Source organism: Oncorhynchus kisutch, linkage group LG2, assembly GCF_002021735.2.
Source record: "Oncorhynchus kisutch isolate 150728-3 linkage group LG2, Okis_V2, whole genome shotgun sequence".
Lineage (NCBI taxonomy): Eukaryota > Metazoa > Chordata > Actinopteri > Salmoniformes > Salmonidae > Oncorhynchus > Oncorhynchus kisutch.
Window position 1 is genome coordinate 20,658,133 of NC_034175.2, and position 27,633 is coordinate 20,685,765.

The following is a 27,633-nucleotide window of genomic DNA, read 5'->3' on the forward strand; positions in this document are numbered from 1 at the left end:
CTTTACTACAATGTAGAAAATGGTTCAAATAAAGAAAAACCCTTGAATGAGTAGGTGTGTCCAAACTTTTGACTGGTAATGTATATGAAACCCGTTCAGGGAACAGAACAAAAAACTGGCAAAGAATGACATTTTTCAAGGAACAGAAATGGAACCTGGAACGAAAGTGATCCATACTGTTTCAGAACAGAATCGTTATTTTAAAAGCATAGGAATCAGATAATAATGTTATTTTATGTTCCAAGCATTTTTTTCTATTCCCACAACAAAATACAACAAAGCACATATGTAAAGCACTCACTCTGTCAATCAGAAACTCATTCTAGTGTCTGCCTGCAATTTGAAAATCTTTGCCTGTGCATGTTTAGGCTACCTGCCCCTCCCCCCTCCGAAGCATAGGCTACTGAAGTTGCAAGCATGATTCAGAGATTATGGAGAGAGATTTTTTATGAACTAGAGAAGAATGGATTAACTTTTTCAATGTTAGTTAAGGATACTATAGGCCAAGATACTACTTTTTACGTTGGATTTATTAACTACAAAAGGTAAGATGTGTTTTTAATTCTGGTGGCGCTCTGAACACACAAGCTTTCTAGCTAGCTAAAGCTTGTTAGCTAGCTGACTCAAAGGACATTCAAAGTTCCTCTATAGAAGTGGCTTCTCCTAGGTATAATTCTGTAGACCTAGTTCATATAATGCATGTCATAGCAAGATGTCCAGCGCTTCAAGCCTCCTCCTCAACCCTCCCACGCTATTAAATGTATATTTTTTAAATCAGCAGACAGTGCCTTTAACTGTACCAACAGCTGTAATGGGCCTGCTATTACAGAGGCTTTATTATCTCCCTGCTTATCCTTGTAAAACCACTGTTGTTCCTCTGATTTACCCCTGAATGATTTATGCTCACTGGTCTGGCCACTGATAGACCATGGCAGGAAAGATAGAAACACACTTAGGGGCTTTCTCATGGGTAAACACACCATATTAAAAGCACACTTGTTTCGAAAGCCCAAACACATTTGCTACATGGGGGTGGCCCAATGTCATTTCACTTGTCAAATACTACAGTGTCAGAGCCAATCAGGCGACTCGGCTGGCAACACAAGCCATTTAACCTGAGCAAACACTGCGTGTCATGAAGCCCAAAGAGAACTTAGAGCCTCTGCAAACACCGGCGAGGTATAGCGAGGACCATTGGGCACGAATCAAGGCAGCCACGGTGAACACGAGTCACTCCCGTAATGGGTTTGTGATGACTCAAGAACCAAGGGCCATCTGCTTGCTCCAGCGGGGGAGGACAGAATGGACAGAATCACAGTTCAGAGACACACGAATCATCCCATTTTAGCATGACTGGTAGTAAATGGAAAAATGTAGCTACTGTCACACAATGCATAAGGTTTAAAAAAAAATTGAAATCTAAAGTGATAGTTTAGTGATTTGACATATTTAGATATGCGTTCTCTTTGAAAAGCAGTATATGGACAATGACAGAAATATGATAAATTAGCTGAACTATCCCTTTAACCCATGTTCTATGTATTGTAACCAGATAACAGGATTAGCATGGCGATTTTCAGCTCCTATACATGAAGCCTAGAGGACTTCACAAAATGAACTCCTTTCTCTGAAACCTATTAATTTATTGGTGAAATAAAATGTTATAGGATCTCTATAAGCTCTCTTGCTTAGTGCTCTTTTGTAGGGCATTCAATTTCCCTGATGACACGAACGCTCACCACCTATTTAAAACACAGAGGTTTGCATGGGATTTCAATGTGGAACTTTGAATAAACCACAGTCATTTGTGTCCGCTCTTGAACCGTGAAGTTCATTTCAACAGCCAAAGTCAACCACAGCCTTGGACACACACAACTGAGATGAGACACCAAAACTAAAAGTATTTTCTCCGGAAGCACAAGTTTGAATATACGGTCGGTCCACGAAAAAAGTGCCTTTTACATTCTTTTGATATTTTAAGGAGAAATTGTGAATCAATATTTAATTTTAAAAGCCTGTTATATTAAAAGAAATGACCTTTAATATAGACCATGTAATCACATTTGTAGTATGAACAGAGGCTTGCTAAAGTGAAAAAAGTCAATGTTTCGCCATCATTGTAAAGACCTATTTATTATGTTGCTTTGATAAAGTCATTTCTGAAGACTATTATTTAATGTGATTAGTGACTCTGTCCCTCATATTAAGGTCAACCCTTAAAATGTACTGAACATTCAAACATTCAAATGTACTGAACATTCACTTTAATATGGTGAAACTATTCCTTTAAAAAAAAAATCCAAAGAAACATTGAACATCCAATAGTAAAATCGCAGTGTCAAATCAAAAGAGCTGGGTCGACAATTTTTTGGCCACTTTCTGATGTTTTGTGGTGAAAATCTGAGCGGGTTGAGCATATCACGTTAACCCTGTTACCCATAGATAGACAGGCTAGAAATATTTGAGCAATTAAATTGCCACTCCCTGTTGCACACAACATGCTTCCATTCCTCTTTTCACGAGGAATTTAATTCAGATAAAATCTCCAACCCTGTTACCCTGTTTTTTTTATGTATACTGAACAAAAAAAGAGTAATTCTGTTTGTAATAAAGCCCTTTGTGGTGAAAAACTCATTCTGATTGGCTGTGCCCATGTGAAATCCATAGATTAGGGCCTAATGAATTTATTTCTGTTGACTGATTTCCTTATATGAACTGTAACTCAGTAAAATCATTGAAATTGTTGCATGTTGCGTTTATATTTTTGTTCAGTATAGTTGAACATCTGTTCTTTATGACAGAATGTAAAAATGAGGTCAAATCAACTGTTTTATTTTACCAAGTTACACTTCTCAAAGCACTGAATTGGTGGAACGACCCTGTAATCAAATAATATGTAATTCATCATATTAAAAGTTAGGTGTTAGTAAATGCTTCAAAAAAGCAATCAGCTGGATAAAGTTAAAGGGGCAATACATTGCACTATAGGCAATCAATAAAAACATCTAAGACTAGGACCTATAATAGGGTTTGCCTGTAACCTGGCCTGACAAATTAAGCCAAACTGTGCTTTTTCATTACCTACACATCCGTTTTCATTTTTCCCCCAGTGAAACCAATTAAACAATGCTTCCTTAAATTAGCCATTGATTTTTTTTGCGAGTGACACTTTACAAGAGGCAATAATAACTTTAAGGCAGTGTTACTTTTTCATTACTGACACTCCAGCTTTTAAGAGTAGGAACAAAAGACACCAACAATTGTCCAACATGAAAAAAATACTGCCTTAAATTAGACATTGATTTTTCTTTGGGTGTCACTTTTGGCTAAATGCTTTGCGGTAGAGTATCCCCACCAACCTGGAAATTGATGAGTTACTTTTCTCCGTTGCCCTTCTCTACACCAACCCACTCATGCTTGGTTGAACTGCTCTAAATTTGTCTATGCCTGTCAATAAATCTATGAACTACAACATCCTTACTGAGTAATGCGGTTTTGAAACCTTACAGAATATTTATGTTTTATGCAATAAGAGGTTTTGTGGTAAAATTGGCTGTGGAAATGACAACAAAAATGATATGTTCTATTTCAGTAGTTGCCGTAGATAGCTCACCAAGATCCCATACTTCAATTCTCTTTAAAAATGTTTACTTGCTAATAAATCTGAAAATATTGTATTCATGGTCAAAAAAAACATGTATATATTTTCATGGGTGACAATCACGCATGTACCAGTTTTTCAGCACTATTTTATTACAGAATTTTGGCTATTGCTAATTCCATCCCAACCTGTATACTTTTTTACAGAACTTCATCGTGAACTTCATTTTTTTCCCTTTTTGAAGAATATAAAACAAAACATATGACTAAACAAAACACTTAAACACAGAACGTAGAATTGCAGATTGCAGTTTGCCATTATTCTTAGACTATAAAATGACAGTTACAATTCGAAGCAGCAACCAATGTGCATTTACCTGATTATACATGGAAACCCTATTTCAGATAGAACATGGATCTTTATAATACTAGAAAATTCAAAATAGTTCTGATACCTTTTTATTCAAATGCAACACGTACATCATTTGTCTACAAACAAAAAGGAAAAAGTTAGATATGATTTGATTAGCATGTTTATCTCTTTTTTGTATGCATTCCTCACATTACGTTTGATTTTAAAAGGGGGACGACAACATCGTGTGATAGGATATAAAGGGAATGTTTGTTTTGTACAATTCCCACATTGTGGCCTTGAAATATCAGATAACTCGTGTTATGGCTGAAGTAATACACATCATTGACATAAAATACATTTGTGTCGTATAATGTAGGACAAATCAGAATGAAATGTTTGTTATAAATATGTAATTCATTAAGTTGGCCGCTGGTGTGATATACACAACAATACAAAGACTAAATAAGGTACAGTCTCCGCTTCATTTGTCTTTTGAATACAGGTCATTTGAATTACATATAGTAAAGTATGTTTAGGGTGAATTTGTTTGCATCTGATCGTTTCGAATTCCTACAGGTCTACACAGTCAATGCAGTTTTGAAAAGGAACCCAAAACTCAGTCATATCATGATGCACTGTGGGTCAGTCAGTACTGGCAAAGGGGCACGTTTAAAACTGGCAGCAAGGCAGCATGTAGATGTCAACTAAGATTTTTATAATTACATTACTGTTTCAAGTCTAGAATTATGTCACTTCACCATAAAAGTATCTTAAAAGCATGTCATTACAATACATTGCATTATTCACTTAAATGAGTAAGAAAGTACACATTATGGAGATGAAAGGGCAATTGAACAAAAAGAGGAATGAAAGAAATAATTGAGGATGCTTCCTGTAGCTGTCGAAAAGATCAGGAGGATTTTTTTTCTTCAAGCTCTGAGGATTCAGCTGCCTAGACTGCAGGAATATGTCCATATGTGACCTTTGGCCTTTGAGTCCTGTCTCATACGAATACGGCATGCTTATGGGGGGGGGGGGGGAGAATCCCTCCTTTAAATTCAACATAAACATCTGAAACGACCCAAATTACATAGCTAGCCCCCGCAGGTTCACAAACTGTCAGTCAGTCCATAAAGTGCACTCTCCATCCTGCAGCACAGCTTGGACGTCAAAAAATAAAATGGAAGAAAAAGGGTGGTGTTTGTGAGAGAGGGTGAGTCGGGATCCTCTGAATGACAAAGTCCTTCCCCTCCGTAGCGACTGTGAAGTACACCAGTTCGGCGTCTCGGGGCTTTACGTTAATAAACGTAGCCCTCGCTGTACGGGTGTGGCGGGTTGCAGTAGGGCCCCGCCTCCTGTACGTAGGCCATGTTCTCGTCAAAGTGTGACAGCGGCACTGTGTCCTCCTCGTTGATCTGCCGCTCCATGTCCGTCTTCAGCACGGGCCGCTGATTGTCAGGGAAGGCCATGGAGAACAGAGCCTCGGGGTCGCACACAAATTTGTACACGTATCTCTCCCCTGCCACCTGGAGATAAGATAAGATTAGATAAGATGAAATGAGATGAACTTTATTGTCCCCAAAGGGACAGTGGTCAGAGCCCATGGTTGACTATGGAGAAGACTATATTACAGCTAATCACACGTGGAACCATCGTCATATGTCTCTTGTCAGGGTGCTGCCTTAGGCCTCTTTTACCTTCTGCATAATGCCTTTTTCGTAGTAATAGCGTAACGATCGGCTGAGTTTGTCGTAGTTCATAGCAGGTCGATTCTTCTGGATTCCCCATCGACGTGCAACCTTTGTCACACACATCCACGAACAGACAGACACACATAAACAAAGGGGAAATGGTTATGGTGAAATGAATAGAACCAGAATGTCATAGAAGGATCACATTGTACAGGTTAGTGGCTTCAGTCTTGTAACATATTCCTTGTGCATAATAAGAGGTGAGAACATAACACGCCCCCTGTTGCACAACTTCCCGGTAAAAATGCAATGACGTTGTCTAAATGTCAAAGCTTACTAATCCATATTTCCTAATAACAGCAATTAGAGTGGAACCAGACTGCACACCCCTTGACAGGGATGTGTTCATTAGGAACTTGTCACCCACCCAGTGGAGCAGGCAGCAGATGTTACAGCACCTGTCTACCAGACCACACAACCTCCCATCCTCCATTCTAAAGCCCTGCTCCCACTGTCTCTGTATACCACTCTCTCTCTCCCTGTCTCTCTCTCTCTCTCTCTCTCTCCCTGTCTCTCTCTCTCTCTTTCTAACCCTGTATCTCTCTCTCTCCCTCTCTGCCTGGACCCAACACTAAAAACGTTGCACCCCCTTTCATGTCCTCATGCTCATTCATGTGTTACACCTGCCCGGGCCAAAGGCAGAATTTACCGCCACCCAAAGCCCAAAGTTAGCGCGTTTGGTCACCTGATGGTATGAATGCCCCCCTGTTCGCTGCAGCTGGCTGGTCCCACTGAGTTGGGCCATGTGGACCGATGTCAAGTTACCCCCCCAACACACACATACACACACACTCCACTAACCATTACCCAACCAACACACCAGACACTGACTGTGCCTCTGTGTCTGCGATTTGAGCGCACAAACCCAGACCTGTTCCATTTCAAAGGGCAGAACCGTCAACACCGTTTATATTTTTAGGAACAGGTTCATTGAAACGTTTAGTAGGCCACTCTCTGGTTGACAGTTTGTTTGATTTGATCAGATTTCATACTTTTAGCACGTGGTGAGGCAATAAAAAAGGAATGTCAGTACGGTACATTGCCTCGTTCAAACGTTTCCTAACACATTATTCTGACCGTTTGAAGAACAGATTTCACCTCAAACTCACTTCAATGATCAGAATAATATGGTCACTGTTGCTTGAAGGGACAAAGATACTCCATGTGGAATATGATGAGACAGACATGCACTCACCTCCTCTGGCTCGATGAGTTTGAACTCCATGCCCCGGCCGGTCCAGGCGATAAAGTGAGAGTTGGACGGGTCGTCCAGGAGAGCCACCAGGAACTGCCAGAGCTGCAGTGAGCCTCGGCGCTGGTAGGTTGGACCTTCACGATACAGACCTGACTCCTGCTTTATGTCACCTAGAGGGGGGGTGGAGGGAGGAGGATGGAGGGAGGGAGGGAGGGAGGGAGGGAGGGAGGGAGGGAGGGAGGGAGGGAGGGAGGGAGGGAGGGAGGGAGGGAGGGAGGGAGGGGAGGTTGTTATTTCACATTTCAATGAATATCTTTGATTGAAATTACAAGTGAAAGCAGCCGTTTCTTGGACATCTCACCTTCAACCTTTTCGGGGACCACGCAGGTGTCGTCGTAGAAATGTCTTGCGACTTTATCGAACATGCAGCCTGAGAGACGAGACAGTGTTGAGAAATCACGTTAGGGAAACGGCAACTTGGACGGGATGAATAACCCAACCAACATGCATGTCTCCAAGCGTCATCCCTCACCTTCAGTCCTGCTGCTGTGAGCCAGATAGCCGTCTTGCCTCAGGTAGACAGAATGGCAGCTAGGCACTTCTGCCGGAGACAGGGAAGAATGGGTGTTAGAAGCCCTTAAGGGAGCATTAAGGACAGTATCAGCTATCTGAGAGCAGTCAGTTACTGCTCACTCACTGCACCACTGCCCCTGATTAAAGAACATGTCTTCTAGCATGACACTGGAGCTCAGCCAACACTAAGCGCACAATATGACACTAGTCCTGAACAGTGCAGTGTCGTAGTCTAGGCTAAACTCAAGATAACCTATTAGCAGCATTGGAATAAATGTAGCATAAAATGTTGGGCATGTTTTCGGCTTGTTCTGTTTCTTCAGCAGTGAAGCATGATGGCTGTGATGGCTTTGTTTCACTGACTGCAACTTCACTGGTACCGTTTACAACAGTATAATATTATACTGTATATGTCTGGCCCTCCTACCACATTACAGCTGCTGGGTACAATCAAAGGGCCGAAACAGTTACAAAGTGAATGGTCAATAAAATGACTAACCCCGTTCATTTAGGGCCATCAACATTTCTCTGAACTTCATCAAAGTAATGGGCTTGTAGAGGAAATTACTGCTAATGAAATTACCAGGCTCCCCTCCCATCCTCTCCACAGGCCTGGTCTAGTAAACAAGCTGCAGAATGACTGCTAATAAATTCGCCTAAATGGTCAATCTGGGATATAAAACATGCTGGAAAAGGGCTCCCTCTGTTCATCCACGCCATCGAGATACTTGGGAAACCTGCGTAAATGTTTGCAGGGTAGTGTTCATTAGGCACCAAACTGAAGACAACAGACTGAAATAAACCTGTGTAGCTCAGTTGGTAGAGCATGGTGCTTTGCAACACCACGGCTGTGGGTTCCACTCCACGGGGGAACGGTATGAAAATGTATGCACTCACTACTGTCAGTCAATCTGGATAAGAGAGTCTGCTGAATAGCTCAGATGTAAATAGTGAGGACTACCTGGATATAGAAACATTAGTTTTCTGTTGCAAATGTTTTCTGTACGCGCTCTCTTATGAACATGTCCCTGTTGAAAAGGGCTCATGTTACAGAGAGAAGGCCAACTCAAAGGGAGCTCTCAGTGCTGTTTATATTGAAATCTTTCTCTGCATGAGGCAGCAGAGTGGACGCCACATTCCACCCTGACTGGGCACACTATTACACCACTCCACAGTAATCTCTCCTTGGCTCTAGCTTATGAATGAAGCCAGCAGGATTAGAACACCCCACCACCCCTTCTGCGGGGGCGGACTGTGACCAGGCACAGACATTAGAGCACCACAGGAAATGGAGCCCGGCACAGACACCCAAACCAGAAACCCCTGCGCTAATAATGGGTTAATCCAATCAACAGGCCCATTCCTCAAATGACAACTATCTGGTCTGATTAAAAAGAGGGTGGTTTGATGCTGTGGTGGGTCCAAATGCTCAAGTATTTGGTTATATTATTGAGTGAAAAGAGTGTCCTTTGGCCGAATTTGTCATATTTCTCTAATGATGTACACTAAAATATAAATATACAGTAGGCTACATTTTTCTATAGCTCTAACCAAGGTTATAGATTCAACGGTCGTAAAGGTGGGGAGAGGTCTGTCCGTAATAATGAAATGCTTAATTGACACCACACTCCACAAAGCAAGACCTGCAGGCTGTATGTATAGATATGTAGGCTATGTGTGACATTTTTAAAGGTATGTAGTTCTGTCCTTGATCAGTTCTTGTCTATTAATGTTCTGTATTATCTCATGTTTCTTGTTCTGTGTTGGACCCCAGGAAGAGGAGCTGCTGCTTTCGCAACAGCTAATGGGGATCCTACTAAAACACCAAAGACTAAATAAGACAATGACACCACAATATTAAATAAAACACATTTTACTGCATCTCTATTACCACCACCACCTCCCCCAAAAAAGAAGAGGACAACTAACACACCCACTCACCTGAGTCATAGGTGAAATCCCTGGGCTCCTGTTTGATCATCATGGAGGGGGGGTACGTGGGGGGAATGGGCGCCCCTACCATGGCAGGGTGCTCAAACAAGGGGTCGGAGTACTCCTGCTTGAAGCCTTGTGGGGGGAACAGGATGTTGGGCTCAGACATCTGTCTGTGGTACATGGGCCTTCCGTCCCGAGACATCGACGGTGGGGAGGGGAACGAGTGGCAGGGCTCCGACAGCTGACGTCGAAATCTGAAAAGGCAAGAAAATGACATTTTCACAAATTCTCATGATAACCGATTGAGACAGATGGACTGACATCAATACACATTTTTATACCTAAAACTTGACAATTTATACAACCTGTTGTGCATAATTAGAATGGTACATCTATGTTCTGGTAAGCTGTACTGAATGTACTATAATGATCAAATAAACTTAAAATGTGCACTTGAAACTATGTCGACAATGTTTTGTTAGTGCCATTTTAAAGATGATGTAGTGGTAGCCCACAGTATACAGTAGCTGTGTAGTACAGTACCTGTGGTCCATGGAGTAAGTGCTGTCCGGGAGGGGCTGGGAGGGCTGGAGGTGGGGGTACGTCCTGTCTGGTTTGGGGGTGGGGATGGCCGTGGGGGAGCCATTACGAAGGGGGGACACGGGGTTGCTGCAGGGGGGCGTCGCTGGGCTGGAGGGCTTCATGCCTGTGGGGTGTTTGTGCTGCTGGTAGGCACTGAGAGACACACGGGGTGGAGGGATCAGTCTGTTGTTGTTTTTACATTATGTCGACACATGCCATTTGACAGAAGCCATTGTAGTGTGGCCTAGTATTTGAACGCTATCCTTTTCCATATCCAATCGTCTTTTATGTTATAGTTATTGTCAAAATGACAGTTTAAAAACTTTTCGGGCAAAATTTTGAACTTGAATTTTGACACATTTTCCTTCTTTAAGAATATATATATATATTTTAGCGTATGTTTAGGGTTTAAAATACGTTTGTGTTTCCTCTTCTAGAATACATCTTCAAGATGACCCTTGACGTACACAGCACTGTAATATCGCAAGCATATGCCACAATGCCATATATCACAAGTCAAATCAATTAAAGATTTGATGTAACTAGGCAATTATTGTGCCATAGGCATTTTGGTTCATTTGAAAAAACACCTTAGGTAGACAGTATATTATCCTAGATCTATTCCCCAAGTCAAGCGCATCCCACTTGAAACATTTAGCACAGCACCTGGCCTTTTGTTTCATAGGGAATGGCTGCAATTCCAATGTCTTGAATTCTCAAAATGGAAGGAAGTAATACAACGTTGAAAACAGGGTGGGAAGCCAGAAGTACTGTAGTTTATCAAGCAATCATAATGAAGCAGTCATTATCCATCATACAACGTGGCGATATATTGGACAACCTGTGGGGATGAAAAAAAGACTGTACGAAATGTGATTCATTTTCATCAAACCAGATTTACCTGCAGAATCCTTGTGAGATTTCACTACAGGTAAAATAAATACTACTTCAATATCCCACAGGATATTTTCCAAACCACCAAAACCTATAATGTTCATTTTTGTGTGTTAGTCTATTTCTTTGTGTGCAATCTGGCTCTGTTGGTTCCAGATAGGGGAAAGTGGAACCTCATGTGATGTCATACTGGCTGATGCAGAGAGCTCGGATGTTTTCAACCTGTTAATACTTATTTTATCAAGCTGAGGCTGGTGCTGTGGCTTACCTACCTGATGTTGTACAGGCACTTCTCCCCATAGTGGAGTTTGAAGGGCCGCTCCTGGCCACAGGTGGAGCCCAGCTCGGAGCAGGGGCTGTGGGGCTCCTTCTTGATCTTCAGCTGCAGTCCGTGGAATGCCACTATGACATGCATGTGTGAGAGGGAGGGAAGGAGGGAGGATGGAGAGGGAGACATTAGATTGATGACGTTGAAACATTTATTCAGTAACTAATTCATTATTTATCAGTACTCTATATGTCCAAATGTACAATAGTCATATAGTCCCCATGAAAAGTAAACCTATTTTAAAGGCCCTTCCACCACATACAAAATCCTTATTCAACACTTGGGTAATAGGTATACATGTCCAGTACTTCATCTTACTCCACTGCTATCCCTAAGGACAGGGCCGGGAATATCTATGCAGACTATTTCTATTTCTAAGTCCAGAATCCCAGTCTTCATCACTCACTGTAACTTACTTCTCGCAGTTACACAATGGGAGTCTCTTCCTTCCTGAAATATGACAATCTCAAAGCAGGGCTAGACACCACTAAATCCCTATCACGTTTCAGCTAACTGCCAATACTGTCCAGACAACACTAACAAGGCCCATTGATCTGAACCCACTCTCTGTACCTATGCCCAGTTTCCCACAGTGGCCTGTGCATTTAAGAAGCTGTTAAGTGCCAAATCAGTCCTGATTAACATCCCATCATCTTGAGTCATGATCAACACTAATTCAATTGGCCACGGTGATGAAAACCAAGTCACTCAGGATCAAGTCAGTCCCGGGTACCTGGAGAGCTAGCGTGTCACCGCTAATAAACACACGTAGGCTACGTACGTGCGCGAACATGCACACGCGGTTGCACCAGGCACATGCACAACTACTGAGGAGAGTATAATCCCAAAGTGCTTTACTTATGCAGAGAATATGGCACAATCATTTCCTCGTTACCGTTGACAGGAAGAAGTTTGTCAATCTTCATGTTAAAATCCGCATCTCGACCCACTGTGACGTCAAAACAAAGTAGATACCGATCATGAATGGAAGTGAAAATCAATCAAACTAAACAAAGCACTAAAAATGCTTGTCTTTTCTCTGGTTATTTAGGGCTAGAACCATGTTCAACTGTCTACCTGGGGGATTGCCGGGCCAGTGTATGTTTTTCTAGAATGGGCCTTAGAAAACAAGCCCTTTCCAGAGCTGATGACTGAGGAAGTAGTTTAGGGGTTGAGGAGCTGAGAGAAGCGGATGTTTTGAGTTTCTCACTGCTGACTGACAGCTTGGCCTGTGTGACAGTGTCACAGTCTCTCTGTGTGGAGGAGTCGATCTGTCAACACCCCATCTGACGCCTGTGTCCCAGGGGACTGATGCACGGGGCACGTTGGGGCAAAGCACAGGGGATGTTCACAGGTCTCGCTGGCCTCGGTGGGGCGCGACCTTTACGGGTCATCGATCGGTGGTCAAAGTGGTACCTCCTGAGGGGAGACCTTTGACGAGGTCGAACGGCGTCACAGGAGTCGCAGACACAGAGGCTGCAGCCTTATCTGGCTAATTAAAGGCTTATGGCAAGAGGTACAATAAGTAACAGAGACGTATTAATGATTGTTTTGTGATGTACATGTATTTATTAGTGGACATACACTGAATAAAAATATAAACGCAGCATGTGAAGTGGTGGCCCCATGTTTCATGAGCTGAAATTAAGAATCCCAGACAACACAAAAAGCTTATTTTTCTCCAATGTTGTTTACATCCCTGGTTAGTGACCATTTCCCCTTTGCCAAGATAATCCATCCACCTGACAAGTGTGGCATATCAAGAAGCTGATTAAACAGCATGATCATTACACAAGTCCACCTTGTGCTGGGGGCAATAAAAGGCCACTTTAAAAAGTGCAGTTTTGTCACGCAACACAATGCCTCAGATATCTCAGGTTTTGAGGGAGCATGCAATTGGCATGCTGACTGCAGGAATGTCCACCAGAGAGAATTTAATGTTCATTTATCTACCATAAGCTTCCTCCAACATCGTTTTAGAGAATTTGACGTCCAACCGGCCTCACAACCGCAGACCACGTGTAACCACGCCAGCCCAGGACCTCAAATCCGGCTTCTTCACGTTCTTCATGTCGCATTTATATTTTTTATTTATATCTTTAATAAAGCCCTTTTGTGGGGAAAAACTCATTCTTATTGGCTGGGCCTGGCTCCCCAGTGGGTGGGCCTGGCTCCCCAGTGGGTGGGCCTGGTATGCCCTCCAAGGCTGACCCATGGCTGCATCTCTGCCCAGTCATGTGAAATCCATAGATTAGGCCCTAATTAATTTATTTCAGGTGACTGATTTCCTAATATGAACTGTAACTCAGTAAAATCTTTTAAATTGTTGCATGTTGCATTTATATTTTTGTTCAATATAATTATGGTTTATGAAATGATGTATTTGTCCTACAACACAGTAAGTTAATATGCACATGAACTGAATGAACTACAATGTTAAGAACAGCTCATGCGCTCTAAGAGAGACACCTAAAATAGAGATGGAAATGTCACAATAGATTTATCAGTGGGGTGCCAAGGTACACCAATCAATATGGAAAACATCACCTGTAATGACAACAGATAAACCTTTTTAGAATGTCAGGTCCATCAATGTTAAATTGCTGTGAGTATCTACAGATTGATTTATCTAAATGACTGTGCATTTTAAGAACAAGCATTTCTGACAGTTATTTACATCATTTTGAATGGTTTCATTTGAATTTCTCAAATATTCTGTCAACTTCTTTGGCTAGTTTTCTGTACAAAATGAACATGTGTTATGCTTGCCCACATTAATTGCATTTTAGTATTTTGATAAATTACTATTGTTTGTTTGGCCCTATTCCTTATTTAGAAACCAAACCATACATTTGATTCAAAACAACATTTTGATCATTGATTTTTATAAATACAGATTTGAGTGTATTTGCATTTTGTCTGACTTTATGCTTTGCAGTGCACACAATCTCTTTCATTTATTATTTTGGTTCCCTTATTTAAATCATATCTGAAATACCCCCTAACCAGCTATGCCGTTCACAGTGAATTTTCTCAATACAGCCACTATATTAGCTGCAAGCTAAGAAATGTCATTTTGGTGCCAATCATTCCTAATTACCACAAAACCCCCTTGAGGGCAACAGTTGTGTGCATTGGGTTACAAACTGTGTATTTTGGCATTTACAGTGAAGTCTACTTTTGGCAGATATTTCTCCAGTCCATTCATAAAATATCAGTCTTTTGGCAACAGGGGGAAAAAAACGTCCATTTTCACACAGTGTAAGTGCTTGTCATTACTGTTAATGTTAGTAGCTCCTATCCGCTGATTACATGTGGTCTCATTTTACACCATCTACAGTACTTCTTCATACCCTGCTAAGTTATGCTAATGAGAGCTTGGAAACCACTAAATTTGAAGGTAATAGACAAAGAAAATGTCTCCTCCATGCGCAAAGCCTTAAGATTCAATGTCTGGAAGTTTCCCCTTCAAATGTGATGTTAAGTATGGCTGATGGACATGGGAAAATTGTCCACAAGTGAAGTGATAAAGTGAGGACGTGAATGCTTCTCTATGAAGCGCAAAAAAAAATGTCAAAAATATCCGCAGTGATCTATTTCCATGTTTCCACCTGTTCTCTATGTCTATTTTCTCATACCGTATGAATGAATTGACTGTACATGTCATACACCTCGTTTTACCTCTATTGACCTCTAAACAATCCCACCATCCTCTCTCACTCTCTCCTTGGTGAAACCCATATTGGAGTCCTGCAGGCTGGGACGCCTGCTCGAGAGCCCAACCACAGTGCCCTCGCCCTCCCACCCACCATCTGTTTCTGCCTCTCCAGTCTGCTCCAGCATGCCAACAGGACGTTTCCTATGGTCAGCAGTCCCCTACTACAATGGACACGATGGGCCCTGGATGGCTTTGAAGGACATGGGGACCTCAAGACCTTATGGATGTTACTGTGCAACCATTTTGGATCCTATAGTGGATATGTACCATACTGTATGTCTACGGAGCTCAGAGAAACTGGTAGGAGGTTCCTCAAAGGCAAACAGTTTCTTGAGACAAATGTAGAAATAAAAGTATTGAAATGAACAAAATATTCTGAGGTGAATATCTAACATGTGAGTGATAAAAGTGGGGTAATGGTCATTACAGACACAGTTTCCTGCTTTCTCACTGTTGCACAGGCCTTTTGGCTCATCTAAAAGACATGTGCTAGCACTGGATCCCACTGAGCTCCACTCACTCCACTTCTGTCTCCACGTTGGCTGACTTCCTTCATAACCCCACTGTGCCAACAACAGCCTCGTCTCCACTCACTTTAAATGCTCATTGTACTGTGCCACCAAGTGCATTATAATGTATAGTGCATTTATGTCAAGACATATTGGATTTCTTCCAGTATAACCAACACAACAAATGCTGACAGTTACAGAGGATAAAATACTGTTGGAAAATATTGAGTTTGAGATTTTTATATATATATATATATATATATATACATAAAACAATATCTGATTATTATCACTCATTGCAAATGACTCAAAATATTTTGATGTTTTCCTACATAAATAAACAGTGCTATAATATCATAGCTCCCTCTTCCACCCCCTCTCTTCCACCCCCTCTCTTCTACCCTCTCTTCCACCCCCTCTCTTCTACCCTCTCTTCCACCCCCTCTCTTCGACCCTCTCTCTTCTACCCCCTCTCTTCCACCCCCTCTCTTCTACCCCCTCTCTTCCACCCCTTCTCTTCTGCACCTGTCTGCCAACCTGCAAGACTAGCTCTCCGGAGACCACATGTGAGAGTGAAGGTGGGGGTACTGAGAGACATGGGAAAATACACTCACACACAAACACATAGACTCACACATACATACACAAATACAATAACATTGTGGCATCATATACTCACAGTTTTCAGTCTGGTAGTCTGGGACAAACTGCTCGTCATTGTCGGGAACTTGAGCTAGAGAAAGAAGCAGAGAGGAAAGGAAAAAGTGATTTTCATGCCGATGGACAACACCAGACTCATGATATCCAGTCTAACCCTCTCAATCATTTATTTTGGCAAAAAGCCTCTAAAGACATAAAAAAAATCCCTTTATGGACATGTATCTATTCATGAACAAAGCAATGTAAATGCAGAATCCTCCCAATGTTTATCCAAGTTATAATGCACCAACGGACAAATAGAATGCAAATGGAGCAGCTAAAAGCTAAAATAACAGTCTCTAGGGAGAACGAATGTATTGCTCTTCCCGTCTTTCTCTTGATTGCATATGTCCTGAGGTTGTCTGGTCCATTTTTAGATGATGCTGTAGCTTCAGGAGTTTGCTATCTCCACGCCGATAGCAATAACACCCATTGTTAACAGTAGCTAATTGGGTTCTTCCCCACTGCTGAATCCACCTGTACCTGCCGAGTCAGCTCTGCTCCAATCCAGAGTGTTTCACCTATCATTCACACTCCTGTGCTTTCGGCTAATGCTAAGACAATGAAGGCTCTGCACAGGGTCCAATTAGGCATGTACATATTTATATCACACATATGTGCACTTTTTAGGTCCCTGAAGTTTGACGAGTTTGGAGAATTGTGGCAAACGGCAATATGAGAAATGTTTAAATGTGTCATTAGCACGTCTATTTTTACGCACAAAGAGGTGGATTCTCATTATCACTGAATCAGTATCATGTCGAGGCAGGTCTGTATCAGATGATCATGTTTTGTATTTTCACTTTTCAAAATGAGAGAAAAGGAACGATCCAACAAAATAGAAAAAGGAAAAACCTATTTTCTCACAATATGCGTGGTGGAAAAACACGTGAAAAACTACTAGGTCAAGCCTTGTGTGAACTAATGTTCACTGTAAAACAAGTGTCAATACAGTAGACTGATCTGATACACACTAGGAAAGATGAATTATATGGTATGGTGCAATACTGTAAAGATCAACATAACAGCAACTGAAGTATAATTGTAAAACCCTGTGCACCTGCTGACTTCAATTCTTTGTGCCAGCCAAGCCCCCTCTTGCAGTGGGATTGTGGTGTGCACTGTGATTTCTGCATCAAGATGGCCATTGTAAGAACTACAAAGCACCTTTTCGTGCAAAATAATGTCATACCTTGCCACTACAAATAATTACAGACCAGAACTTTCTCTCAATTCAAAATACTGGCTCCACCACAAAACCATGACTGGAAAACATTCACCCAGTGCAAGCCGGACCACTCAAAGAAAAGGAAACAATGTCTCCACCACAAGCGTGTACAACTTCTTTCTACCTCAAGTTCGCTAGCACTGTGTGACAAACGCGCACTGCGGGCATCACAAAGTCGCAAGGTTCAAAGCGAGAGGGGAAGAAGGATGGCGACAGACAGGTCGGAAACGAAAGGAGAGAGGGAGAAAGTGATGTTGAAGCCGGATGCATGAGTCACCGGACCCAGTCTGTGAATGGGCCAGCTGATCCCTGCAAAAATTCCCGGGGAGAGCACCAAAATTAGAACTCTGCCGCCATTCACAAAAAAGAGAGAGAGAAAGAAAGAGAGAGGGAGAGAGAGAGAGAAAAGAAAAACAGCCAAGCCCCATACACAGGCCCTGAGTAGTAGTGGCACATCCTTTGTCTTTTCCTCAGCCCATTCTTTTCATCCCAGCCCAACACCATCAGGCTCCTGTACCTACAAGTACTGTGTGTCTGATGGTGTTAGGTTTCAAACAAATCTAGCTAGCGCGCCAACAACAGGGCTGAGATGAAAAGAACGGGTTGAGGAAAAGATTTACTGTCTCCTTTTAAAAGTTTGAATTCAATAGACCAGACAGCATCAGCTATCATTTTCACATTTGTGTCAACATTTTATTTAAAAAATGACAGTATTCTAAAATTGTGGCAACCTCACCGAATAGATTTCAAAGTGAAAATGATACTTGAAGAACTCCCAAAAAGAAAGAGAAAAATAGCCTTGGCCAAAATGGCCAGGTTAAGAACCCTTCAACCTCTCGGTTTGTGATGTCAGAAATTCAGTCTGTCTCCCATAATTCCTCCTCTTATTTCCAATTACCTGAATGAATAAATCTTTGATATAGGTAGGTAGGTATTCCTTTTTATCTTAATGGACAGGAAGTAATTTATTAAATCTACTTCAATCTTGAAACGTACATCACAATGATCCACGACATGCAGAACTGTACTCCTTACAGTAATATCTATATCAGGAAACAAGGCCTTTTTCCCCCACTTAAATACTAAAATATTAAAACGACATCTTATTCTTTTACAAGCCCTGCGGTATATACTTCATAATCTAACTGGCAGAGAGTAGCTGGTAAAGTATTCCAATATCTATTTCAAAGCATACTTTTCATTTTTAAAACCCCTAAATTACACTGCAAGCATTTTTAAATGTATTAAAGAATAGATGAATCTCATCAATGATTAAGTTGCCCATCCACCTGTGCAAAGCAGGGAGAAATATTTTTCTACCTCTTTGGAAAATGTAATAAGATAACCTCAAAAAACATCACAGTTGATAGAGTATGATAAAAATGTATATTACTGGTTAAGGATCTACACTTTAGACTAGAATCATCTGCCAGTAGAGACTAAGGCCTACTGGATAAAGAAACAGGTTGTCTTGTTCAATACTAACATAGCGCAACAGTAGAGCTGAAGAAAATATCTAAACAATTTACCATAAATACACATTTTTCTAGATTAATTTCAAATATGTGGTCTGAATATAAATCATCAAAAGTTCATTCTGTCATCAAACCTCGATTCCCCTCAAAGCTTGAGAGACCAACAAAGAACAAAAGCCCTGACACTGACATACGTTGAACAACAAAATAATGATGTCATTATTGATACCAAATGTAGCCTAATTCTAATCCAAACGAAATTTGTTTTAAATAGTTAGCTAAATAGATGTTGGCATGTTTTTGTCTTCCATAATGCAGTCCACAGTTCACAAATGCAGTGCATTTAAGGAGAAAAGTAAATATGCAGTGCATTGGGGCGGCAGGTAGCCTACTGGTTAGAGCATTGGGCCAGTAACCGAAAGGTTGCTGGATCGAATCCCTGAGCTGACAAGGTAAAAATGTGTCCTTCTGCCCCTGAACAAGGCAGTTAAACCACTGTTCCTAGGCTGTCATTGTAAATAAGAATTTGTTCTTAACTGACCTGCCTAGTTAAATAAAGGATACATCATTTTTTTGAGAAAGATGTCCCACATACAGAGATAAACTTAGTTATATTTTCTGTAGAAAGGGAACACATGGTGCATTTACAATATGAGATAAGATGATGGGACCACATTGTACAGAACATAATGTCGTGGGCTTGTTTCGGTCCCTAAGCAAGCGGCAAGTACAAACTTCAAGATTTGTCATGCATGCTTACAATCATATTGACATGGGAAATTAAAATGATTAAAAAGTAATGTAGATTACTTTTATAGAAGCTACAAAGAACTCACACGTTGAATCCACAACCTACTTCATATTTACACCACTATTTACTCAGAGTCAGAAACTTTGTGATTTCCTGTTTTAAAACCTAATGCCAATAACATAGATTGGACATACTGCATATTATAATTTATAGGTCACTCTAAATGTAATCAAAGCAATATTAACATCCAGAAATGTAGCAACAAAAGTTTTAAAGAATAAAAGGCCATGTTTTTCTGTTAATGCATATTGCCGCTTATTAGCAATCAATTGTAAGGAAGAAACATTGCAAACTAATGCAAATGTCCCATGCAAAGAAAAGCATTTTCAATATGTAAATGACATTCAAGAAGATCAAATGTAGATACAACCGACAGACTAATACGTTTACAGACTTAGACATGCACAAACATATGAAACATGCATCTTACGAAAATGGTACAGGCACAATATGATCAATATTCTTTACTAACCAAAACTTCTGTGCTGCAAACAGGGCGGAAAGAAGACACCCGCGCTTAAATCCTGAAGCATCACGTCTGAGTTATACCACACAGAGCAAGTCTTGCCATTAGAAAAAATAATTCAATAAACAAAAACAAACAAAAAATAAACTCTCAACAAAAAAACATGTAAATCCGTTATTTTTCTTCCAATAGAAAGATAAAGAAACGGAGAAGACAGCTGATACTACAGCTATGGAGGATGATTTCTAGAGAGATGCGCTGAGAGGAAAAGAAAGAGAATGAGTGAGGGAGTGTGAGAGAGCGATAGAGAGGAGATGGTAGAGGACCGGTGGAGGTGGTGCGGTGGTGGCGGCTCGCGTGCGTTAGCTCTTGCCAAAAGCAGAAGAGACAGTGAGCAGCGGAGAGCTTTCTCCTGGTAATTTGTGATGACACTCTGGGTAGAGCCTCCTCAGTCTCCCTCAAGACCACGCTCATCACAGTCTCTAATGTATGCATGACACACAAGGTGCCTCTTCCACACAGGCTTTAATTGGACTGCACGTTAGTAGGAATGGAACTTGGGGCCAATTTTTTCTACATCTCTACCTTTCCCGTTCCCTTTCTCCAATTCTCTTACTATGTCTTTTAAACCAATTGAGCTTGTTGAGCTTCGACACTACAGTAAACGGGTAAACACTTACCTTCCGCCAGCCAGGTCTCTTGCAGTTGACTGAGGTCCTGGAAGAGTTCTAGGAGAATAAAACAATGGAGGACAATCATGGAGGGGAAGAAAAAAACAGGACAAAAAAAGCTTCAGAAACAATTCCCTCCACTATGACAGGCTGATAGGCTTAGAAGGCCATTGGAGGCTTGGCCAGATGATTCAGAGGCACGTGTGTAACTAATAACAACTCAATTTGTGTCTGTAGCCACTGACAGATGCTACTCGCAATCTTCACAGGTGAATGTCTTGTAATTGAGATTTTGCTTACGAGTGCAGGTGGCCACAAACCAATTGAATTTAGCTAAATGTTAAGAAGCCGTGAAATTAACTTTTCCCTCCCCTCTGCTCTACCTACCTTCAGTGTCCAGGGCTAGGTCAGAGTTAATTAATTTTCTTTTTCTGTCATTTGCCGGTCTCTCACTGCAAGTTGTCTTCCCTTGTGGCCTCTAAACGGGAGGAAACAAATCAATGTCTCCCACTGGAGTGATTCTGTTGTGTACTAGCACAGATGACAGCTGAGAGAGCAATAGATGGCCATCAATCACACATCTCACACACTTTTAAACTAGCCCCTGTCCATTTTCTTTACCTATAACTACAGAGGGAATGCAACACTTCAGTGATTACTAGTAATAACGTTATTACAATATTTCTTAGAATATATATAACATCATGTATTACACAGTAATAGTTTAAATATTACGCTATCCGTTCATACATCTGCACATGGAGGAGGTGACTGAGCGACCGAGTGACCAGCTTGCAGGTTTTACATCAACTTAATAACACAGTAATGAATAACATTTTCCTGATATCTCAGTGCTGTTTATTTGTTATTTGGTCTCGGGTTATACGTTAAAAAAAACGTGTCTCTCACTCACATTGGATTTAATATAAGGCACTTGTTGGTCTTGAATCCCATCCATTCTCCAACGCTAATGCTCTACTTTAATTGATAAGCAATTAGCCAGAATTGTCCGCGGAGTGTGCCGTCCGACCACCCTATATCAAGATGGATTGGGGGAAGAATAAAATGAATGGACCGTCTAAACTTGCCAAGGTAGTCGACCTGAAACAGTTTCATTCATAAAGGTACAAACACCTCCGCAGTGAACTTGCACTACGATTATCCCACTACAAAAGTAAATAATTGACATATTAGCTGCATAGCTCTCAATGAGTTGTGTTTACTCACCTTTGTAAAAAGGTAGGCTATGCATAAGGTTGTTTACAAACGGTCCACTTCTAGCTATAGGCTGTGCGCAAGGATGGCGATACATATTGAGAACCACCACCTAACGTGACCAAAAGCTGTACTAAATAATACTCTAAAGCATGTCGTAAACACAAAATAGAAAATAAAATAATAGGGACACTCACCTAATTAATCTGCGCCGCATTCATTCACGGGTTTCTGTCTGTATTTAGTAAGAAACAAAAGTCAGCGATGTGAAGCCCGCTGCTAAATCTGACGGCTGAAGCCTGCTCACACTCAGCTCTAGTGTTGGTTTGGCGCCGCTTGGCTTCGCCTTCTGGGGCCCCCCATGGAAAAAGAAGGCGCTCCGTTTCCTATTGGTTGTCAGTCTTTCACTGGATCCGATTTCCACCCTTCAATCAGGCACATTTTTAATCATGTGTGTTTAACTTCTAAAGAGAACAACTTGTGAGGAACAGTGTCACAACTGTTTGTCTGTCTGTCTGTCTATCTGGGTGTGTGTTTGTGCTTGTGCTTGCATGTGCATGTCTGTTTTAAACTTTATCACTTTGCACAATGTTTCTCAAAAATTGGGCTTTTAAAAAGACACTTATTATACTTTTACTTGAGCCATTGTAGTGTCTTAACACTTAGTACTTATTTATGTAATAAGAAAGACTCTGAATACAAGCAATTGAACTGGAGCTTCACATTTACTCAAACGAGTTAGTACCAGAATAACATAGAACAACACTGCGCATGACCAAGGGTGCTCCATCCTTAAAGGGGTCAGTAATTAACAGAACATAACACTACATTTGAAGAAGGAAATAGGTTACCTGTGTACAGAACCTGTTTTGTTTTGTTTGAGAACATGTTTCTCAGAGCACGTTCTTGCTCAAACACACACACACACACACACACACACACACACACACACACACACACACACACACACACACACACACACACACACACAGTCACATACCCACACAGTCGCATTCGCACACAGTCGTGTAAACGCACAGTCGCATAGACACACACAAACCTTATGTTCTCCTATTTTCCCTAACCCCTAAACCTAACCACTAACCCTAAACCTAACCCCTAAACTTAAAATAGCCTTTGTCCTCATGGGAACATGGGAAATGTCCCCACGAGGAATGTTTTTCCTTGTTTAGATAGAATAACCAACCCACACACACACACACACGCACGCACGCACGCATGCACACATACACACACGTACCCTTAGCCTAACCCTAACCTTAACCCAAAAACTTAACCTTAACCCTAAAACTAACCCTAGCTCTTAACCTTAACCCTGAACCTAATTCTAACCCAAACACTAATTCTAACCTTAACCCTAAACTCCGTAGAAATAGCATTTGACCTTGTGGGGACCAACAAAATGTCCCCACATTTTGGTCCCAACAAGTATAGTTAAACACGTCCACACACACACACACACACACACACACACACACACACACACACACACACACACACACACACACACACACACACACACACACACACACACACACACACACACACACACACACACACACACACACACACACACACACTTCCTCTGTCCTTCTTTCTCAATCAGAGGCAACACACACACAGATGTGAGCACACACACTTTGTGACCATGGAAACAGCATTTTGAAGTGGTTCCAGAGGGACTTGCTAAAGCTGCAGCTCTCCCCTAATGTAAGGGATGCACTGCTGTGTGCCTCAGACCTGCAGAAGGCACTGACCTGTAAGTAAATCCCAGGTCACTGGGCAACTGAGGACAGGTTTGCATCACAGTCAATACGACACTGACACACAGTGAGAGCAGTCTGGTGCTTTAAAAAAGATAGATATCACTAACACTCACACCTGACCCCCCCCCCCTACTAGCTCTGACTTTGCTGATAGCTACTTTATTGAGGAAACATGTACTTACTAAGACTATGATATGTGGTTGTCCCAGCTAGCTATAAATGCACTAAATGAATGCACTAACTCTAAGTTGCTCTGGATAAGCTGTCTGCTAAATTACTCAAATGTTAATGTCAAATATAAAAATCTAATGATTTGGGGGAAATTCTAAACATTTATTCTAATAATATACCGATTGGTTATTACATTAATCATAACACTTGCATAGCTGATGAAAATATCAAAGAAACACATGTAATGTTCAGTTGAAAGGGTGTTATATGTCAGTAGAAATCTTGAAGCCGTCCTATGGCCATTATTACATTTAAAAAATGCATGTTGTATTGATACACACAATGGAGAGGTGCAGTGAAATGTGTTGTTTTACCGGGTCAGCCACTGTAGTACGGCACCCCTGGAGCAAATCAGGGCTAAGAGCTTTGCTCAAGGGCACATCGACATGTTTTTCACCTTGTCGGGTCGGGTACTCAAACCAGCGACCATTCGGTTACTGGCATAAATCTCTGACTGCTAAGCTACCTGATGCCTAAGACATTGATGGGGATAGGAAGTGAATTATCTTGTCACTCCTGTGGAACCCCCCGGAGGCCTGAGAAACACAGGTCAAGCGTAGGTGTCCTGTCCATCTGACACCAAGCGAAGAGGTAAACACACTCATTTGTCTCATCCCTAGAGAGTTAGGAAAACAAACATTAACTATGTGTTCCAGTTGAGATTTTACATTGTATTGTATTAGTAGCAATACCATGTAGTTACTTTCTGCAGAAGGCATTGATTGTTTTATGTGTCACATAAGATATAAATGAGATCATAATGAATGAGGAGTTATGATTGAAATTATGTAATATAATCAAAATTATTTTCATTATTTTAAAAGTAATGTAGGCTAAAGGAAATGATTAGATTTGTTAAGGGACATTTATTTTAAGACTAATCCTATATTTAGTTGACTCAAGCAACAAGAAAAAAGCATGTTACAGGGTCATTGAAGGGTCATCGCAGGATCAGGGTGCAAACTGTACACAGCACTGTCAAGTGTGACATACCATGAGCCATAAGAAAGTTTGACAGGCATCTCTCATGGCTTGAGTGTATCCACCGTATAAATAGCTTTAGAGCAGGTGTAAGAACACTAACAGGATCGTGAGTGTCCTGTCGGTGACAGTCAACCCGTCTCAGGTGACATTGTGCCATTGAGTGCCATTAGGTGTCAACAGGGTCAAAGGTAAGAAGACATGTCGGTGAGCATGTCAAACGACAACAACATTTAATTGTTTTCATGTTCTTTTCAGTTTTTGAACAGAAGAACACATTGGCGTGATTTACAGAGGAGAGCAATGCTTTACGCAGAAAAATAACATTGTGTACAAAAATACAACTTCACTGTACAAAACAAATACTGCACATACAGAGCAAAGTAATGGAAAAGTTGGTGGAACCAAATCTTCCATAAGCAGAATGGGACTTTGAACAGAGACAGAAATCCAATACAGTCATCTTCTATCATTGAATTGTACTTAGAAAACATGCAGGAATGCATTTCACTTGAAAACTTGTATCTATTCATGTACTGTTTGGGTGTCATTCATGTGTAACAGATTTGAAGAATTTCAGATAGTGTATGGATCTGATCTGAATATGGCCTTTCGTTCTGTTTATCTTTGGTAGTATATTATATTGAGATATGGGTCAGAGGTTTTGGTGAAAACTGGACGAATCATGTCAATATAATTAAAAGTCACGATAGATTTCTGAAATTAAGAATACAATATACTGTTCAGGTTAACAATATCAGGCCATTCTTATGGTTACTCTTACTTATCTGCACATCATGTGCCAGACCAAATAGCCTCTGCAGATATCTAGAGGGAGAATGCAGAGCTTCTTCTTGTCTCTGAATAACCCAGTCATGCAAATTGATTAGACTGATTCTCAAGATTGATTCTTCAATTCTAGCTCAAGTATATCAATAGTAATTTCACATTTGGACTTGAGTTCTAATTGGTTAATGTATGCATGTATGAGTCATGTATTGTAAACATGCTCAATGGCAAACCGCTGAAAAAGACTGAACAAATCAATGACCTAAGGAGGTCAAAACCTGCTCTGGAGTCTTGACTGTGATGATTGTACTACATGATGTACTCAATTCTATTCTTTGAAAGGTTTTTCTATAATAATAGTTAAGTGTATAAACCTTTGAGCAATATTATATCTTAAAAATACCTGAGTACCTGCCCCTGAAAAACAGGACTCCCTGACCACAAAAGGTTGATTTCAGGTTGATATGATTTCATTTAGTATGAGAGAAAGGCAGTAGTTGAACCCTGACAAAGTGTTTTACTTCCAAAATGAACAACACAGTACAATTCCACATTCAAAAAATAGATCTTGGTTATCCATGCAACTCAAGATGTGCACAGCACAATTAGAAGAAATTGTCTGGATATCCCGTGCAATATAGAAAAAGTGTATATGTCATGTGACATGTGCATGCATTTGTTACCAATTCATTTTCCTTAATTGGTCTATGAGCCTTAATGGAAATAGTTTCTATGATCCAGCTGCAAGACATTTGAGCAAGAACCTGTCAAACATGTTTTGTGGGAAACCTAACAGAGCCTTTGAGATTCTTAAATCCATTCTCTGATGAAGTCAACATTGAAGAGATAGTCAGTGCCCGAAGAAATGTGAAGCAAATAACCTGAAACGTTAACTTAGACCAAATGCTTAAAGTATATGTTAACTCAATGTCATCACTGCCCTTATGCACCCTGAAAGATATGTTCACCTCATAAACAGTAATCCAATGTCCATCATGCATTGGGGTGTTCAAACGCAAACACATTCAAAACATTGACGCCGCATAAATCAATACCTTTTCATACAAATGATTTTCAATGATTGACAGAAATGTGTCACTTCCTTAAAAGGACTTGATCCACATGGCACGTTGCACAATACCACTATAAAAATGACATTTAGAAAGAAAACATGCCATCGTAACAGTATAAAGGTGAAATCTGGAAAGGTAAACAACTGTTCCAGAGGGACAATACCACTGTGTTGGCATTGTGGAGTGGCACCGCATCATGAACCAAAGCTTCTGTACTTGTAGTTCCTCACTCTAAATAAGTAAGGGGGGCACTGACATTTCCATGGCAGAAGTAGCATGCACAGCTACAGTATGCTATTGAATGGAGCTAGGCTAACAAATTGGAATCCTAGCATCATAACCTAGCGACCCAAATGGAGCTAGGCTAACAAATTGGAATCCTAGCATCATAACCTAGCGACCCAAATGGAGCTAGGCTAACAAATTGGAATCCTAGCATCATAACCTAGCGACCCAAATGGAGCTAGGCTAACAAATTAGCATCCTAGCGACCTCCGTGGGTAAGACGGCTTGATTCTCTGGAGAAGAGGCCGAAGGCGAAGTCTCTCTCTCTCAGTCTTTGCTCTCGCTGCATGTTCGTCGGATCACAGAGGAGAAGAAGCTGTTGCCTTGTGGGGGACCCATCAACATCGGGGCCTGGTTCTTATGCACTATTTCAATCTGGTGTGGACAGAGAGTGAGGGAAACAGGACAGAGTTACATGGTGGTATGCTTATGGTTGGGTGAATGCTTTCATAACATGAAACACATGGACCCACTGAACATAC

The 27,633-nt window shown here is 41.1% G+C and overlaps 2 protein-coding genes across 5 annotated transcripts in view; both read right to left on the reverse strand.

Moving 5' to 3' along the window:
* Nucleotides 1-3,731: 3,731 nt before the first annotated feature.
* Nucleotides 3,732-22,325, reverse strand: LOC109902054 (ETS translocation variant 1-like). Of its 3 annotated transcripts, none has more exons than XM_031790397.1 (13): nucleotides 22,203-22,325; nucleotides 21,704-21,824; nucleotides 21,178-21,268; nucleotides 20,800-20,847; nucleotides 16,120-16,173; nucleotides 11,158-11,287; nucleotides 9,953-10,144; nucleotides 9,416-9,663; nucleotides 7,434-7,502; nucleotides 7,263-7,331; nucleotides 6,902-7,071; nucleotides 5,653-5,754; nucleotides 3,732-5,481 (listed from the first exon to the last, which is right to left on the reverse strand). In XM_031790397.1, exons 2-13 carry the CDS (start codon nucleotides 21,746-21,748, stop codon nucleotides 5,254-5,256), a joined length of 1,446 nt encoding a protein of 481 aa, XP_031646257.1. In that variant the 5' UTR covers nucleotides 21,749-21,824; nucleotides 22,203-22,325; the 3' UTR covers nucleotides 3,732-5,253. The 3 variants fall into 3 exon arrangements, with proteins under 3 accessions (XP_031646257.1, XP_031646271.1, XP_031646265.1); XM_031790405.1 differs by lacking the exon at nucleotides 22,203-22,325 and adding an exon at nucleotides 22,018-22,135 and having other exon boundaries at nucleotides 4,047-5,481; XM_031790411.1 differs by lacking the exons at nucleotides 20,800-20,847; nucleotides 21,178-21,268; nucleotides 21,704-21,824; nucleotides 22,203-22,325 and adding an exon at nucleotides 20,126-20,770.
* Nucleotides 22,326-24,306: 1,981 nt separating this feature from the next.
* LOC109903753 (diacylglycerol kinase beta) overlaps nucleotides 24,307-27,633 on the reverse strand; it is a 59,970-nt gene continuing 56,643 nt past the window's right edge. For both annotated transcript variants that reach the window (XM_031790420.1, XM_031790414.1), the window contains one exon: nucleotides 24,307-27,526. In XM_031790420.1, the coding sequence (XP_031646280.1) occupies nucleotides 27,419-27,526 (108 nt within the window). In that variant the 3' untranslated portion in view covers nucleotides 24,307-27,418. The remainder of the gene's footprint in view (nucleotides 27,527-27,633) is intronic.

Coding starts and splice junctions, on each gene's coding strand:
- LOC109902054 (XM_031790397.1), bottom strand. CDS start 21,748: ATGGATGGGATTCAAGACCAACAAGTGCCTTATATTAAATCCAAT. Junction 10,145..11,157: donor AAGTGCCTGTACAACATCAG/GTAGGTAAGCCA, acceptor TGTGTCTCTCAG/TGCCTACCAGCAGCACAAAC. Junction 5,482..5,652: donor AAAAAGGCATTATGCAGAAG/GTAAAAGAGGCC, acceptor TCTTATCTCCAG/GTGGCAGGGGAGAGATACGT.